Genomic DNA, 18,956 nt, shown 5'->3' on the forward strand with positions numbered 1-18,956 from the left:
GGACTATGTTAGATTATTTCCTGTGGTCAGAAGAGTTCCTGTACATCACAATCACAAAAATGGTCCTTCTTGACCAGTGTCCTGCGGTTTTGCAGAAGGTAATTCCATGTCTCTGACAGCCGAGTTCCTGCAGCTGAGCGGGTGATCCTCAGGAGTGCACTGGTCTGTAGGAGGGGAGCCCAGTGCAGCCGCTGGGTCATTACACCCTGTAGGGACTTCGCCACATTAGGATGGCAGCACATGATCGGACCTTGTAGAGGAAGGTGTCAGGCTGATACCGTGTTGGGGGAAGTGGTTTCAGGTAATTTGCAGGCCACGGGTGGGGTAAGCATTGTCCAAAACGTTCTACAACCAGTGTTCGAGCAATTGGGGAGCCAGGGTCCAGTCCTGGGGACCTGACCCCAGCGTGGGGGTGGGAGATCTTGTAGTTGGGGGAGAATAAGAAAATCTAGTGCTAATTTCAGGAAAACTGCTGTAAACCAATGAACTGAGACTGGAACTCGGTTTTCAGACTTTCTCACTTTTTCCCAAACCCTATCATGATAGAAGCTACGGGGAAGGTGTAGAGGACGGGTGGGACCAAAGCATGGTTTGGCTTCATCCATAGGGCTAGAAAATGCAAGATCGCAAAAGATTTTCTGTGTTCATATAATTAAGGCAAGGTCGATTTGTTACAGTTCTCTACCAGTTTTGTAAAATGCTTAGACAGAGCCTAGTCCTCGATGCTGAATTGTTGACAAAGTTTGTTTAGTTTCTTAACTGAGGACTGCTAAGGGTTGGGGGGGGGAACGGGCAAGCCGTGGTGACGGTCTGGGGAGCTGTTGCAGTAAGATGGTCATTCCAGCAGCAATTTTACATTGGGAAAATAGTATTAAAAAAGACAACAGAAGGTATTTGTATAATGTTGGCTTTGTTTCCATTCATTTATATATCTTCATTTTGGATTATGCATCCCTCTCTGGTATTGGTAGAAGGGAATAACAAAACTGAAGAATTTCCTAATTTAAGAATTAAGGACCGTGCATTCTGCCAGCAGCGCTGTGTTCCCAAGTACGGCTCTCTGGCGTTTGCACACTGCATCAGATCAGTTTGTCTTTGTGAAGACATATCTGCCTTCAAAGACTCGAGCGCTCACCTTCGATGAATGGTCATAGCTCTCTCTTAGCTGTGTGCACCAACGGAAATAGCCAGCGTTGGTGTTTCAGTTGTCTTCATGTTTTAGCTATGAACAGAAGCCAACTGCACTTGCCAAGTATTTCAGATTGCTGGCCTGTTGATGCAGACAACGCTTCCTAGTAATTGATTTGCATTTGATTATTATTTTCTGTGCAGCATATTTGAACGTGCTTTTAAAAATTGGTAGGAAGTGCCTGACTTCTCTGTACCCCAAACATGTACATTCTGAATGAATATTGTAAAACTGCATGGTAGAGCCTTTGCCGTTTCATGACTCAGTTATACTTGCAGCTTTAGAAGACTTGGATCACTTATTTACAGGCGTTTATGGTGTATTTGAATCTTTAATGATGTTTGTCAGCAGTTTCCTAATCATTCTTGATTGTCAGGTTAAACTGACGTGTGGTGATCGCATGCTCAGGACCTGATGGCCACCATCTTTCCACCGAGCTAGTGTGGGGAGATCTGTCTCCCATCCCCTGCTTCTCCGGCTACCTGAGACTTCACAGATTCCCAGGTTCTGCAGTGACCTCCTCACTGGTGATGCTCTTGATCTCCCCAGCACTTCACTTCCAGCACCTTATTTGGGGGGCTTTTGGGCTTCTGCGTCAGGTGTTAAACTGGATACAGGCTGTTGGAAAGCAAAGTGCAACTCTCCTTTGGTGTAGCAAAGTTTATCTGGAACTGATTAAAGTAACTTCATCAATAAATGGTGGCGATGGGGTTTGCAGGTTGTGCATGGTGGGCTACCCACAGCCTGCTGTAAGGCAGTTTTACGCTCGTCTTGACCAAATGATCCCTTCCTCGCTAAAAACAAACGTGTAAACGTGCGGTGAGCATCACACATGCACTCGTAAGAAATTGGATCGCTCTTAAGTCAGTGCTGTTCTTCAGAGAAGTCTGGGGTTAAAAAAGCATTTTAAAGAAATAAGCTTTCAATGTATTATTTTCATTGGAAATGTTCGACTGCTACTTTTTAAATCTTAATATGTATTTTTCAGATGTCCTGAATTTGTTTCTTTGTCCTGTGAGGAACTTGAGAGAAGTGAATACAGAGAAATGATTTCATAAAACGTGCGAAATGGCTGTGGATTGACAGTTAAATCTGCAATAGTGAATACATTCAATTTTCCCCTTTGTTCTGTCAGCAGTCACTTGTACTCTAAATGTCTATTTAATTTTTTAAGTAGATTAACGGGAAATGTTTGCATTATTTGATTGTTGAATTGGCTTTTCCAAATAATGGCTCTTTTCCTCAAATATTTATGTGATCTTGAAAATGTTTTTCCATAAGGGAAAAATGCTAAAAATGAACGGGGAACATGTTTTGAGTTATTTGTAGTATATGCACATAATGCTTCATCTGAGATCACTGTACACTCGCCTTTCGTTGGGGGGAAGAAAAGCAGTTTGTCATCTGTACTGCCTTCCAAAATTAGATTCAGATAATCCTACCTTTTTGAGTAAATAAGCAGCAGATTGGTCTTAAAAATGAAATTCAAGTAAGCTCTTGATATGTGATATAAAAAATAAATAAGCTAATATGTGAGCAACATAGAGCATTTCCGTGATAGATGATAATACAGATTACCATTGTTGTTTCCGTAATTAGGCTGGGCAGGGAAAGGAGAGGGAGAAGGAAGCACTGGTAAATGCTTTTGTTTAGTCCTGTGTGGTTAGGTTTTTTTATTTTGGATTTTTTCTGCACTCCGCGTGCACATGTGGTTTGCAGTGCACGGATGAGGAATTGTATAGGAAATTTGCAGCTGCTCTAGTTATTCAGTAAGATTTGTATAAGCTGGCACAAGGGACAAAATTAGAGGGAACTTGAACGAGCGCCGTGCAGTTTATTAGCTAGGCAGCCATAATTTTGACCTTGCTGTGGGTTAAAGGACACAGACCTGAGAAGAAATCTGTTTATCACGTGGGGAATTCATGCCATCCCTGACAGTGTACAGTGAACAAGATGGATGATCTGCCAAATCGGTCCCTCGCATGGGTGCATCAGGGCAAATTTACAGTACAATTCCTTCGCTGCTCCTGATACAAAAAGAACATGTGCTGGGTTTTATACTCAGTCGTGTGATGACCTAGGGTGAACAGAGAGAAGAAAGAAGATTTGTGGGATCCCTCTTCCCTTAAAGATTGATCTGCACCTTGCTTTCCTTTGATGTCTGCCTCTTTGGCATATCTGGTAAAGCCGTAAGGAGAAAGTCCAGTTGCTTGGTTGGAGAGAGCAACTTCGTGGAAGCGTGTCAGGGAGCCCCTCGTAAACGCAGCCTCCTGCAAGCTTCGGTTGCCTTGAGCAGCGCGGTCGGACTGTGCACTCTGCTTCCTTTGAATCCTGCTTGGACTGACGTAGTGTTTTCCTGTAGCGTTTGGGATATGTTTCTGTGCTGCACAAGCTGCGTGTTCTGTAATGATTTGGCAATATTCTGGGTAACAAACAAACTTGGGAAACAGTGACATTTGCTATTACCTATGGCCGTGGCAGTGACAGGACCTGGCCCTGCGGAGTGAACCGCTCTCCCGGGAGTGCCGCGAGACTCAGGAAAACACAGTTCTGTTAGAGGGACGGAGTTTGTGATGTGGGCTGGCCTCATCCTTCCACAGCTGAGAGCGTTGGAGGCTTCCTCCTGAGATCTCGAGGCGAATCCGCTGGTGTAGGAATCTGAGATACAGCGATTAACCACGTCAAGTAGTGAGATGTGAGACAGCGAGGAGGAGGAAGCAGTCCCACAAAAACGGCAAGGAACTGTGAAGGGAGAAATCAGATGTGCTCATTATCTTTTGAAGAGAGGGAATTGTTCTTCTAAACCGCATTGTCTATGTGTTGTTGCTTTAAAAAATATTTAGACTGTCCGCTTAGATGTCTGGATTTTCTGCATAAGCTCAGCTGGTACATTCCGTTAGAGATAAATGTGAATTTATTAGGGGAAGACAACATTTTGTACAGAACCTATTGTTGTTGGCACGTTAACGGGTTCAGAAAGCTTTCTTTTAAACAAAGAGTCACAATAACAGATTTGGATGTCTCCTGATCCACTAGCTATCTTTGTGTTGGATTCTCAAGCACGTTAATTAATACAACATAATTACAAACTGTATTTTAATCTTGTTAAGTTATTTCTGGGCAAGGAGAAATGCAAAAATGTGTTGCAAGTGATAAGAAACAGTATGAAATCAATAACACTCTCAAGATTTAAAGTTGTATCAGTTGTAGAAAATCCCTCATTGACACCACAAAATAGTGGCAAAGTGAGTTTCTTACAAGTCACAGAAGGAGGCTTAAACCCATCTATAATGGTAGATTTAAGAGCATCCTTATACGAAAATGTTGTGGAAAGCAAAACTAGGAGATTTCCCAACCATGGAAATTTCTTGCAACCTTACAGACTATTGCACTTCATCTTTTCCTGATTTTTGTTTGTATTTGTACATCTTGTCTTTATAAGAAAGCAGAGATGACTCAAGATAAAATTAGAAAATCTGTTCTTACAAAGAGGTTTTTTAGTAACCAAGTCATAACAAGTAGCGTTTTGCATACTTAGGCATTTCTTTAAGTATGTAGAATATAAATGAGAAGGAAAGTTAAATATCCTGCAATCAAAACATTACAATTATGCTAAAGTGGGGACCTTTTTCTTTTTTTTTTAATTACAGAAAGCACTCCAAAGACTTCTGCCAGTTGCAGTCCTGCTCCTGAATCTCCTATGAGTTCCAGTGAATCAGTGAAAAGCCTGACTGAATTGGTACAGCAGCCCTGTCCCGCTATAGAGACAAGTAAGGATGGCAAATCCCAGGAATCTAGTGAGCCGCCTGCTTCCGAATCCCAGTCTACAACACCTTTGCCGCTGTCGGGCCACTCGGCACTCAGCATTCAAGAACTGGTTGCTATGTCCCCTGAGCTGGATACGTATGGCATTACGAAAAGGGTCAAAGAAGTACTAACGGACAACAATCTTGGTAAATCGCTTTATTCTCATTTCTTGACTGGGAATAAAGTGAAAGTTCATGCTTCTATTTTTAAGGTATATTTCAATAGATGTTTGCCAAGAATACTTGGTTTTCACTCTGGCCTAAGCTTTAATCTGTTAACAAAGAGGCTTTTTTTTTTTAAACCAGTAGAAAAATCCTTTCAGGTTGCAACACTCTACTTAAAATATCATCATACCCTTGCTCTTCTTAAGCTCTGCTTCTGGCTCACCAGCCAGATACTGCTCCCACCTCCCTAAATACAGGCCAGCAGGCTGTCAGGAGGACCAAAACCTCAAAGCCAGGGAGATCTCCCTTGAGGAATGCTATTTTCCCCATGCTTGCAGTTTCAAGGCCCCAGCATTTTAGGCATAGGTGAAGTAGAGGCGTCCAGCCTGACTGGAAAGGGCAACGCATCACAAGCGTAAGCGTAGTGTAGCTGTAGAGCCAGGAGGGTAAATTCAGACTCAGTTGAGATAAGTGTATGGGGCCATTCAGTTATTTTGTTTAGAGAGACGAAAAGCTAAGGCTGCCTTTGCTTACAGATGAGTTTTTGGGTGTCGAATTCAGTGTAATGTTGACGCAGCTAGGGATTTGGAATTGCCAAAGGGAATCTCATCTGAAAATGGGCAATCCACGCTTAGTCCTGCCACTGTGCCTCTAAATCACTAGTTCTTCATACGTGTTTAACACCTGCTTCCCTCGCAAGGCACTGGGAAACCTTCAGGAGACCTTTGGAGCCTCTAGTGGGAAGGCAGGAAGGCTGCCCCAGTGTCACCTGCACGTGCTTCTGGGGCTTAGCTGGGATTCATCTCACCTGCGTGTAGATGGTCAGAGTAGATGTCTGAGGTGGTTGGGATGAACCACTCTCCCGGAGTACCAGTTCCTCTCCATGCACTGCAAACCAAAAAGCCTGTACTTTTGGTACAGACCAAAAAGAGAAGTTTAGGTGTAGAGTGCCGATGATAGTTATGTGTGAATTCCATCATCTGAACATTCTGACTGTACAAGTAAAAACTTCTTTATTTTAGTATGTAAGGAAGCCTTTTTTCAGCTAGACACAGAATAACGGGGGTTATTATCTTAGTTTTGTTTTTTTTTTAGAGGGGAAAAATAGTGGGGTGGGGGAGGTTGCAAGTTCTCATTTAACATAATTTGGGGAAAAACAAAAATGGCCCTGATCCTGGACATACCCTGCATGAGAGCGTGTTCCACTGAACCCAGCAGATTTACTTGCTCATGCGCATTGGCGTGGGCAGATGGTGGTTGCTTGTTCAGTGGACATAATGTAGAGATAAAGCCACAAGTCACGGTAAGGGTTTGCAGGGGCAAGCCCCTGGTTTTTGGGCAAAATGCTGTTAAGTGCTGTACCTGCTCTGGTGTTCCAGAGAGGTTTGAAAAAGTATTTTTGTTTACATTTGCTTTGATGCCATTTTTACTTAGTCTTTTTTATTTCCCATGATTTTTGTTTTCCTACAGTGTGGCTGACAAGCCTAAAAAGCAGCAGAAGAGCCAGGAAATGTGCCCCAAACTCTGCATTAGGTGTGGAACCAGTTTCAATGTCTCCTTTTGCGCCCTCAGTGTGCTAGTGCACCAGATTGACTCGGTGCTCAGGTTTCTGTGTCTCAGGCCACAGGGCCTTGTGAACCTGTCTTAGGCAACTGGTGGTGGCTCGGTTGTTCAATACCATCGGCCAGTAAAGACCACGGTTGTGCGAAACCATGCGAGATGTGTTTGGCGGGTCTCTCCTCCTGTGCCCTTTAGCTTTCAGTCAGCAGTCACCATTTTAGCGAACGATGCTGGCAGTGTTAACTCTGAGATGTTGCTAGTATTCCTGGTCCCAAATGTCACAGAATTATCAGTGATTCCCAGTGGGGCAGCGTATAACTTGGATACAGAGGGAAGCAAATGCAGTGGGCCAGTGAAGGATTGCAGTGGGGGGGATTTTGCAGAAAGGGTCAGGACAAACCTTGACACCAGCATAATTTACAGGAAGTTTTGTCCATGAAGAGCTACACCAGCGGGAACAGGCATGAACGATATTAGGGAAAAAGATGGGGAGAATTAGGAGGGGTTTTAAGAAACCTGTGCTTAAAAATATTCCCATTATTAAGAGCGCTCTGATGAAGATGGAGTGTGATATACCTGCTACCTCCTGAGAACGATTTCTAACACATTTCTTGTTAGCTTGGGAGGCTTTCAGGTGTCTTATCCTTTCCTGCCATACACTGGGATGAAATAAATGACACAAACATCTTTAGCTTTGTCCTTAACACTTAGAGAACATGGTGTTACCATGTTCCACGTTGGCATTTTTAATTTTTAGGCTGTAGTTTGAAGTTCATTTCCTTCGGGAGCATTGCTGGTACCTGCTCTGGGCTGCTTGTTTCTGACCTTTTTGCTAATTTGTGCCGGTATTCCTGTCTGTGTGGCCACACGATAAACCACACCTGTTGGTCTGAGTCAAAAGTGCCGTTTTATTCTTGGTAGGGTGGTTTGACTTGGATCAGCCACTGCTCTGATTTACTGTGCAGCCACACGGGCAGTTGCAGTGGCCACACTGGCACTGCACAGCAGCTGTCGGAGCTCTCGCAGCCACTGGAAGAAATGCTCCCGGGGTTAGAAACTGTGGGGAAAGGTAAAGGAAAGTTATTTACAAAGGCAAATTAGCTGTCTTATCTTGCAAGTAGCTGGCAGGTTTAAAGTTAAATGAATAAGGCCTTACTGATGCTTTTTAAATACAAAGACAAACAGGGAGCAGGGTAACTGCAATACATATGATCTAAAATTGGCCCTGGATTACTTCTTTTGTCTGATTTTCCTGATATTGGGAGTGGCTGAAAATCACTTATTACTTAGGAGCTTCAGTGAATTTTGAGTTTAGGTTTCTGTTTAGTCTGGAAGAACCATTTTCAGGGTTAGTTTTAGAGCTTACTAGCAGACTGTGTTATGTTAGCTCTGTCCTTGTTTCCCCTTTCTGCCTTCCATTATCTCAGCTGCTTCCGCCAAAAGCTTTGCAGACCCACCTGCCCCATGCATCTGAACAGGACGTTCTGCAGCTTCTAACTGGTCCCACATTCCCTCCTCTCCCTATACAGGTGAAAAAAATGGCCAGGCCAAAGGTTTTGAGGTGCTTTTAAAGAGAAGGAGGAGATTCATGGAATTAAGCACCCAGGAGGAGTTTATGGAGTAGATACTTTCCACAGCCTGCTGGTGTCAGGATCAGATCAGGCTGTCGAGGCAAGAGCTGATGGTGGCTTTACGTGTGCGGGCATGTCCTGCAGAGCTGCAGGAGCACAAGTCCCCACGCATCCACATTGTCCCTTAGGGATCTGTTTGTTGCCACTACCTAAGACTGCTGGCATTGCCAGGAGGCGAAGGAAAAGTGTTCTGCTTTGTGTTAGTGAGGGCATTCAAAAGCAACAGATCAGATGCAAGACTCTGAGGCCTGAACTTGGTCGGTATGGAAAGATATTTGGGTTACCTTGAAAATACGGGAGAGCTGCACTTCTGTCGGAAGTCACCGGCAATGACTCGGATGACTTCAGGCTCTGTCTTGTAACAAAAGCTGTTGCATATCAAGGCAGTTTAGCTTAGGAAGAACACTGAAGTGAAGGGTTTTAGAAAACCAGGTGTGTGGTTGGGTTTGAGCTACACAGGCGTTTTCTACAGTCCTTGCTAAGTTAGATCTTAACCTTGTAAGATTAGGGTTACCACATACAAATGCTGTACATTGAAAAGCAGATGCGCTTTTTACCTTTCTAGACAATAGCATGTTGAAAGAGAACTAAAATTAAGTATTCTGAACTACAAGAGGCTGTAAAAAAAGAAGTTATATAATAAAATGTGATTATCTCTAGCTGGTAAGACACAGTTAGAACACCACAGAGAGTACAACACAGAAAATATGTACATGTGTCTTTGAGGACACTTACATGACTGTTGCTGGATGGGGGTCGCATTGGTCTTGGTTCATTGATTGCTTGAAACGCTTGGATTGCCCTGTTGGAATGAAGCTGTTCCATTACCCTCCTGCATAAGAGCTAAGTAGCCTCACTGCTCTCACTAGTTGCCTGCTTAGCTAAAAGTTCGTTGATTTTTAATCTCATTAATTTTCTTTTTTTGCACACTGTGTCACTGTAAGGTCCCAGTGCCCAAAGGTGTTGAGCTCCCCTCTTTGCCACAGTCAGATCCTAAGGATTAAACTAAAGCTCAATATTTACACCTTTAGTTGGGGGGGAGAGCTTTTATGCTTCTAAATGTTTCTTTTGGGTTTTCAAGCAATTCTGAAGTAAGATTAATTGACAAATGATCCCGTAGACATGTTGTGTCTGTTTAGTTAGCCTCGCCTCTTAGCTGAATGAATTCATGCGATTTTCAATTTCGTATTAGGTCAGCGTTTGTTTGGGGAGACAATCCTAGGGCTAACACAAGGCTCTGTCTCAGACCTTCTGGCTCGCCCGAAGCCCTGGCACAAGCTGAGTTTGAAGGGACGGGAACCCTTCGTCCGCATGCAGCTGTGGCTGAACGATCCCAACAACGTGGAGAAGCTGATGGATATGAAACGAATGGAGAAAAAAGGTAACTTGGAGCTCACTGCTGACTCACGTTTTCTGTTATTTCAAAAATGACTGTGTCATTTGTAATTGTCCCTAGTATAGAGGCAGCATTGATCCAGTATTACAAAGGTTATGCAAAAGGACTTCATGACAGCTTTATCGTAGCTTTATTTGATGCTAGCTCAAGCAGATACATCTAAAACAAGAAAAAAACCCGAACAAAAAACAACCCCAAACCCTGAGTATTCACCAGCTGTCTTGAAATCGTTGCTATATTCTCCTATAGATTAATTGCTGAGGCCCTGGTGTATCACTGATAACTTGCCTTACCAAATGAGATATGCGAGTTTGGGAGCTGGCATTGGGTTATTAGTTAATAGTGCTGCAGCTGGTCACAGATGTTGGGCTGGAAGAACTGTGCATTGACTCTGGAGAGAGATTCTTGCCAGTCCTGCACTGGTGGTCGCGAGGAGGAAAGAAGAATGTGGTCTTTATAAAAGAGTATTTGAGAATAATTAAATTTGTGGCTTTTATAGGGATGGCGGAGGGTGATTGTGTTAAGACATGCTCACATAAAATGACTAGGTCATGAGTTATGTACCTGTGAGAGATCTAAGTTATTATTGGGTATCTTAGTAGGGATATCCTGAAAATTTATCCTACTCTCTATATTTTAATTTCATTACTAAAAAAACAGTGGTCACTTAGAGCCCTGTTTTTAGTATGTTCATGTGATTTTACGAGAGAGACTCGAAGGCTGCCATTATCAGCAGTTAACTAATTAATGATATATACATCTCTCAAGCTATCCCTTAATGATATTAGTACAGACAGCATTAATCGTGTGCGCTGAAAGCACAGCTGTTGACTGATGTCCTGAAAGCATTAACACATTTGATCAAGAACTTTGTGATTATATTAAAAATTGCAGTGAGGGAGCTTCTGGGAAAATTGTAGTCTTGCATGCTTTTAAGAAGAAATTCAAATCCTTGTCAGAGTAACCAGTATAATATAATGCAGGGCAGTATCTTATCACAAATTGTGTATGATCTTCTATGGGGAGTAAAATCCACTTGGGTTTCCCACTTACAACTGTAAACCAAAGGGAGCCATGATGGTTTTTGCTGTATTAGAAATATGGCAGAAATAAAATTGTCAGCTAGCTGGATTTTTATAGCCTCAAAGAGAATATCGCCCATAATGCAGGAAAATAAAATAAAAATAATTTCAAAGTAGCACTGACAATATCCTCTCAAAACTATTTTCTAAACTGGATTCTTATCAAATCCTGTGCAATACATATGCTCTATAGATGGCACCTGAATAGAGATAAGGCTATAAATCATTTGAGACTGTACTGAGCTCCTGAACTGTGCAAGTGCTGTCCTTATAGCAGAGCACTCTAAAATGAATTCAACCCTGTATTTTCTGCAAAATCCTTTCATGCAGGTAAGGATTCCATGATTTAACCTTTCAAATTGCTCTAGAGCCACATTAAGAATTTAACTTTCCCTTCAGGTAATGTCAGTTAAAAAACAGTGCAACTGTATCTGCTGCCACTGAAACATTATTATCAATTATTTCTCTGCCACATTTTATTAAGGGAGTAAATTAATAATTATGGTAAAGGTGAGCTGCATATATCTTTTCTTCTATTCTACTAGTCTGAAGTTTGTGCTATAAATGTCCATTTTGAGAGGTTCTGAGAATTTGCAGTGTACATTAAGGAACCTCTTTGGAGGAAGCTGGGGGTTCACGCTCACTCCGCAGCACCTTTCCTGCCTTGGAAGAGTTCATTCCTCTCGCTTATAACCTCCCAGTGTGCGTGCTCCTGGTAACGTCACACTCCTCACTGAGCAGTACTGAAGCCTGCTGTCAGGAGAAAATTTAATTCCCTTTATTTCCCCATTCTTTCGCTTTTTAATAATCTTGTTCAATACCGCATTAGATAAAAATTATATTAGAAGGGGCTCTGTTTTACCTGAGTGGGCAGCCACTAGCTCTGCAATAGCGTCTGCTGCCTCTATAGCTGAGCACAGGCTGCGGAGTCTTCCCAGAGGGGCGGGGGGGAAAGAAGGTCATGAAACTCAGGGGACAGAGCTGGCCTTGGCAAGTTGGTCTCAGACCCAGATTCAGACCTTCGCCCAAATCATATTTGGGTTGTTTTTACTTTTCATAGTTCTCCTGAGAAGTGGAGACTGATCGCAGACAAAAATCAAACTTCTCCGATGTCAAGTGTGTTTGTGACTTGGATTCCAGTTTGAGCCTTGCTGTCACTGCAAATGTGCTGAATGATCTCCTTATGTTGTCTACACATAGCACATATGTTTAAAATAAGAATTAAAAAGGAGAAGATTTTATAAACATCATCTAAAGCTTCCAGAGAGCACTGTTAAAGCCTAAAGCTTAGGTGCTAGTTCAGCACATGGCGAAGTGCCAGGATTGTGCCTTTGGCCTGAGAGAAATTTGTTCTGGTAATATATTATCCTCCAGAAAAACAATTGGTTATGGCAGAACAGTGGGACATCCTCCATATTTTTGTGTTAAGGAAATACACACATTTATATCATTTGTCCCATTCAGATGAGAGATCCCCAAAGAAGCTGGTGCAACTTTTGTGATCGCAGTGTGAGGTCACAAAAGCAGAGGTAGGCACAGGGCATGAAATTTTTCCCAAGCTGTTACAGCTCCGTGCTGTCCTTAGGAGTCTAAAGATGGGAGCTCTGACCAGCCAGAAATGCCGTCCTTTGGAGAGTGGAGAAAGCAGAGATTCAGAGCATCCTGATGCATGGGTGTCTCATCTTAACCCAGTCGCCTGACCAAATTCCAGAAACTCCAGTTAGAGATAGCCTAAACACCTTTTACATCTTCCATGCGAGGTTCTGTTTTGTCTCATGGCGTCCTCTAAGCTGCTGCGTGTTGCTGAAGTGATAGATGCCGTCTTTCAGCCTGCTTGGTTGCGCTGTCAAAGGAGACAAGGGAGCCTTGTCTGTAGTTTGCATGTCAATGCAAGTTTGAAATAACACCTAGGAGTCTTTGAGATTAAAGGCCTTATATGGGTGTGAGATTATGTTGCTGGAATGATTAATTCCATGGTTGAAGGTTGCAGCAGTTCCTTGAGGGCTGCAAAAATAAGACAAATAGGTCCCCTTAAAATAATGGTCACTTTGCAGTTCTACATCTGGTTGGAACAACTTAAATAGGTGATTTTTTTTTAAAAAAGGAGTTTATCTTAAAAACAAAACAAATTTTTATGGTTATTTCAAAAGTGTACAGGACTGTATCATGGCAGAGTGATGGATCATGAGCAACTCACGTTCTGTTCCATATCGGTGAGCTTACACAGTAGGCAATCCACAGGTAATCTGTCATATTCAGGAAAAACAAAATGAGGGCCAAGCAGATACCCCCAAAGGTTACAGAGGGTGTTCAAAATTCACTTTGACAATAGTAAGGCACACTGTAAAAAGGTCCCACTGGACGTACCACCGTGTAGAGGACAGGATGCTGGGACCCACTGGAGACAGAAAACCTAGCCAGCCCTGTCAGGAGCTCTGCCAGAAAAGGCTGGCCTGTGTGAGAAGGACTTCCAATATTTCAGGTTATTTGATTGCATTGAGTTTTTATTCTTTGTGCACCCTCAGCCTAAAGGCAGAGCTGTGGAGAGAGATAAATTTAATTTTTGAAGAATTTGGTTGCTGGCCGGTGTAACGTACCCCACACTGGTCCCTGGCTCCGATCAGAGCTCCTGGCTATTGGGGATTTAGTGCCTGACAGATTGATGTCAGGCTGGTGTAATCTGGAACTAAATAGCCAAGGTTATCAAATTGCAGCTCTTGAATACCTAAACTCTTAAATATCTAGAAGGTATTTAACAGGCCATTAAGTATTTTATTGACAAGATTCATCTATATTTGCCATTTTCAGCCCCCTCATTAGCAATGCTTGTGCATGATACTGGCAGGTGCAGTAAATCCCACCTCTCTTTGCCTGGTGTAAATCAGTCAAGTCAGTGACAGCATTTGCTGGGACTCTTTCCTTGCTGAATTTGCCAGGATAATTCAGTTGCTGTCAGGGAGGAAAGTCAGCAGTGGTATCACAGGCTTCTACCATCAGCCTCACCGAGCTCCGTCAGCACAGCGAGAGCTTTCTTAAATGTATATGCGTTTTCGAAAGAGCCTTGCATAGGGGAGGAGGACGATGCTGTGGGCTGTTTTTCTTTCATAACCTGTCACTGCTACAGTGAAGATCTGTAGGGAAAAGCAGCAAACGCCTGCCAGGTTATGCAGCCCATCGCTCCATCGCTGGGATCCCTGGGCTCCGGGCGCCATCGTGTGTCGGAGCCGCGGCTGTCTGCAGCTTCCAGGGTCATATTTTTGATTCAGAGACCTTAAGTGTTAGAGACACCTTAGTGTACACCTGAAGCATTCAGCAGCCAAAACCATTTCAGTTGAAATCAAGTGCAGCTGTCCTAATGAGGTGCTTATGTGGAGGTTTGCCACTCTTGGAGGAGTGAGTTTGAAATAAGTCGTGCTAACTGAACCCTGTTATTCATATCCCGTGTTCATTGAAAAAGCAGAAAACTCTGGCAGGATTCCAAGCAATTTACCCTCTTTTATTTCCCTTTTCTTCTTTTTCTGCCTCTTGCATCCTCCCCACATTTGCTTTCCTCTGATCGCTGACGATGCCCCTTCCTTTCTGTGCTCTCCGAATCGCCCATCCGTGCATCTACAGCCTGTCGTCTTCACATTTATTCCACAGCTCGTACACTCATCGATTTTGCGTTTGTATTCAGCTGGGGCTGATCCGATGCACTTCTCTTTCAGCGTACATGAAACGGCGACACAGCTCTGTTAGTGACAGCCAGGCTTGTGAACCCTCGTCCGCTGGAATCGACTACAACCAGGGAGCCAGCCCGCAGCCGCAGCACCAGCTGAAGAAGCCCCGGGTGGTGCTGGCGCCGGAAGAGAAGGAAGCTCTGAAACGAGCCTACCAGCAAAAGCCATACCCATCACCAAAAACCATTGAGGAACTCGCTACGCAGCTCAACTTGAAAACCAGCACCGTGATCAACTGGTTCCACAATTACAGGTACGAGATCTCCCAGGAGCCCTACTCATAAAGGATTTCTTTATTTGCTTTGGCAGAGTGCTGCTCTGCTTTAGTAGACCATGTCTGCTTCCGCTAGCACGGAGCGGTTGTACAAAGTGAACAGCTTCGACAGCGGGGAGGTTCTAACTAACAGTAATGCTAATGCTCCAGACTAATTTTAAGTCATCCCTGAGGAACAGCAATATTCGCACATTGATGTAAGTAGTGCTTTTAAACAGAAAGTCTCGCTTTTGGGGTGGGCGTGGATTTAGAGATGTCCGCTATTGAATATTTATAAATCCCATTGCAGTAAGCAAGACTAGTCTTTTCTACTTGTGTACGCACACTCACACAGACATGTATACGCACATACGTAGGTGTGTGTTGTGTGTGCCATGCCTGGGTCACTTGGTGGGGGGTGCTTGGTAGTGTCCTTTGCTGGGTGGCATCAGAATTGGACTGCTTTCATCATGTAATTTTCCCGCATAAGAGCAAAAAGAGGGTTTTCTTTTAGGTCTTGAGCCACTGAGCTCTGAAAATAGGCACACTGTGTGTTGTATTTCTGGGAAGCTCCGCACAGTGGTGAAGGACAGAGAACTGGTAACCCTGAAGTCACATGTGGCCGCCGATTTATTTCATTGTTGTTATTAAATCAATGAGTCCCACTGAAATGAAAGATGTTGGTCTGTTCGGTTCCTTTCTCGTACTAGAAGGAACCTTCTCCACACATGAACCACTGAAATAGGTTTTGGCCTAGAGACACTGATAAAAAGAAAAAGTGCTGGAATTGCATATAAGAATTATACGGATTTGAATAAACATATTATCGACTGTGCTTGCGATTGGGAATCTTAATTAGGGCAGCAGACTTTTCTCCAAGAAATTTGTGCTAATGAATATTGAACAGGTACAGTTAAGGTACCAGATTTAATACTATTCTGCTCCTTCACTCGGAGCCAATAATGTTCCTAATTAGTTCAGATTGCTAAACTTGTTTGTTTTTAGAAACTGCTGACATTTAAAGAGTATTTTCCACTTTGGCCCTTCTCGGGTTTTAACAGGGAAGTTGCTGAAGCAGAAGCAGCACAGTTTAATGAGATATCTCAGAAATATTGTGCACAATAGTTAAATAATGTTTATAGTAAACAATATAAAATTTAAAAATTATAACCAACGACTAATCATATTTACACTGAATTTCATTGACTTGAATTCACTACAGATGCAGCCTCTTTCACTGCTCAGAGTTCTCCAAATGCAGGCACCTCTTCCAGTTCCCACTTCTAGGCAATTATACACAAGTTGGAGGAATGCCTATGAAAATATGTTCCCTTCGGCCTGACAGCAAAATGTGCTGTTCTCACTTACGCAGACGAGTGCGGGAGCACTGGTGGCATGTGTCATCTTCCACGTTATCATGAGATCTCCTGTTTAGGCGTGCGGCGAGAAAGCGTGACAAGTCATGATTGATCAGCGTGTTTAGCCACACCAAGCTATACATTAATGTAGACTAGGTGCTGACAGTTGTATACAAAATAAATAATGTATAAACAAGGTGCTGTAGGCTGGTGGGTAGCTCAAGCCTCACAGCGGTGAATGATCTGGACCTGCTCCCAGATGTGCTGCTGGGTCTCCAGGACTTGAAAGAGGTGTTTCAAACCTGGTCAGAGCCCAGGGTTCTCTGACTGGTTGCCACCACTGAAAAATCAACACATGTGCCTGGTCTTTTCCTCTGTACAATAACTTTCTTAGCTTTTGTGCGTGAAGTACTCTTAAATCATTTGCAGGACATAGCAGAAGAGGTACGAGTTACATGTTCTGCTGGGGGAACAGGATCTGACTGTTCTGCATCTTGTGTATGACAAAATGCGTAGTCTTTCCCCTCTCCAACTTCTCCAGGCCATACTTAACTTTATTTATCTTTTTTATACTCTCCCTCAGCCATTTTTTTTTTCCAAACTGAGGACTTTGTACAGAAGTAACATCAGGTGAGGCAGGGTACAGATTTGGACAAGTTTGTCTCCCTGTATATTGGGAATCCTGTTGCAATGATGTTTTGCCTTTGGGATTCAGCCCAAACCTCACTTTCCAAAAGTGTTTGCTACAGCAGAACCTGCCTTTATATCCACCAGATGGGGAGTCAGCACTAGCATTTATTTTTTGCAGCAAAAGAAACTTAGAAAAAATCCTCAGCAGACAAAGAAATAGCTTACTTCAGACTACAAATAGGTATAAAGGATTTTGACATGTCTGCAGACTTCTCCAAGTCTATGGCTTTGCATCCGTACTGAACACAAAAATAAGGACATGCCTTGCTTTGCATTAGTGAAGCACATACAGGACCCATTGGAGTTTGAGGCTCTGTTGTCTTAAGAACTGTACAGAACAGCAGGAGGCAGGGATTTCTATCCCACTTCACATGTGGAAACTGGCCCAGAAACTCAGTAAGGTCATAGAGATGGTGCTACAGAAGCACGAGGAATTAAACCAGACTTTCTTGAATTGTAATCTAGTGCTCCTGGATCCTAAATTTCATTGCTCTTACTGTGGGTGTGTTGTTCAATGAACTGTAGCATTGTGCTTGTTTAGATGAGTTCCTGGAGTTGTGTGAAGGCTTGTACAGGGAACTTCAACATATACCCCAGGAGATCTCTGATCTTTTGAGTTACACAGATAAATGCCAACGGGATGTGTTGATGCCAAGGCCAACACCTTCCACCAAGAAGAATGCTCTCTGGAATTTCCTAGCTGCTGTCACCAGCTCTTCTTTACCGTAGGGATTTAATTACTGTTTTAATCAGGAGCCAGACTAGATTCCAGAAGCAGTATGTTGGGTGTGAATTCCAGGGATTTCCACAGACATCAAACCTGTATTCTGTAGGGCTGTGGTCAGATACTCAGTGAGCATGTCATCAGTTGGTATCTTGCTGGAGCTGAGGTATTTTAAATGCTGTACAGGCACAAAGCTCTTACCCGATTCCTCTCCTGACGTGGGGAATGTTACAGAAGTAGCATGTTCTGGATCAATGTCCATGCAGGGAGATTATAGGCATAAAAAGAGCCTGATGATCGATATTGCAGGATGCACGCAATTAATGTTAATAGAAAATTAATGTTAGCACCTGTGTTCTTCTGTTAGGTGAATAATATTCTCCTAGGGAAAATTACAGACCCCCTAAATCCTTCAAAAGTGTAGAGTCAGCAAGTACTGCTGAAATACTCTGTTGCATTTCAAGTAAGTCAATAATATCGTTAGCTTCAAAAGCAGTATTCAGATGGTGTTCTGCATTTATCCTACTTTTTTTCTGTTGTTTGCTGTCTTCTGTAGCACATGTAGGAAAAAATGAAAAATTTGTACAGCCATCAGCATTGGGACAGCATTTCACTTGTATTTGCAAGACCGTTAGCAGTTCCCCCTGGCTAAAACCAGAAGTGTTGTATTCACTCTGAAAGGTGAAGTTTTGCTAAACTCTCCCTGTGTCTGTAGTCTGGTCCCTGATCACAGGTCATTGGGCTCCATCTTGGTTGCGAATTAGGACCTGAACAGTTCTCAATTAGGACCTGAACAGTGCTCATAACCTCTCCTACTGACAGAGCAGGACAGGGAAGGAGTTAGTCTAGACCCTAAGGTGTTTTCAAAAGCTGTTCTGTACTTGTGAGGATATTGGGAGCTCCTGAGCAGAGAAGGAAGAGGGAGGAAGGACCAAGGTAAATGGCAAAGGCAGTGTGTTTGGGGTATTATTGCACACTTCGAGTAACAGGGTGCACAGGGTGGCACACCAGGCATTTTTAACCACACGTGGAGTGCATTAATTCCCTTGAAATGCACTGCTTGCCTTGTCACTATTCGTGGTCTGAAATCGATTTTTTGAATAAAAAATGAGGCAGAAGTCAGGCTAGCTCATAGACTGACAGCCTGTCAAAAGCTGTGCTTCCCCAGAGCGGTTTCAGAACAACGGACTTTGTTTCATCTTCGTTTCTCCTTGGTGTCCAGGAGAACACTGTCGGCGTTGTCCAGATTTTTGCCTTGTTTGTTTTTTGTTCAGGCAAATTGTGGTTCATTTCTAGTAGAACTCTGAATTGTTTTGTATTTACAAGCCATTTGCTTCTGGATCTACTAGAAATATATTCATATTTTTAAAGTCATTCCTTTTC

At 43.1% G+C, this 18,956-nt stretch overlaps 1 protein-coding gene across 4 annotated transcripts in view; it reads left to right on the forward strand.

Moving 5' to 3' along the window:
- Positions 1 to 18,956, forward strand: part of CUX1 (cut like homeobox 1) — a 283,847-nt gene that overhangs the window by 229,590 nt on the left and 35,301 nt on the right. For 3 of the 4 annotated variants that reach the window (XM_075439944.1, XM_075439945.1, XM_075439946.1), the window contains 3 exons: positions 4,840 to 5,142; positions 9,544 to 9,732; positions 14,537 to 14,801. The exons of the other annotated variant lie outside the window; for it this stretch is intronic. In XM_075439944.1, coding sequence (XP_075296059.1) covers positions 4,840 to 5,142; positions 9,544 to 9,732; positions 14,537 to 14,801 — 757 coding nt within the window. The remainder of the gene's footprint in view (positions 1 to 4,839; positions 5,143 to 9,543; positions 9,733 to 14,536; positions 14,802 to 18,956) is intronic. 4 annotated transcript variants of the gene reach the window in all.

The sequence above is a fragment of the Opisthocomus hoazin genome, chromosome 20 (genome assembly GCF_030867145.1).
Source record: "Opisthocomus hoazin isolate bOpiHoa1 chromosome 20, bOpiHoa1.hap1, whole genome shotgun sequence".
Classification (NCBI taxonomy): domain Eukaryota; kingdom Metazoa; phylum Chordata; class Aves; order Opisthocomiformes; family Opisthocomidae; genus Opisthocomus; species Opisthocomus hoazin.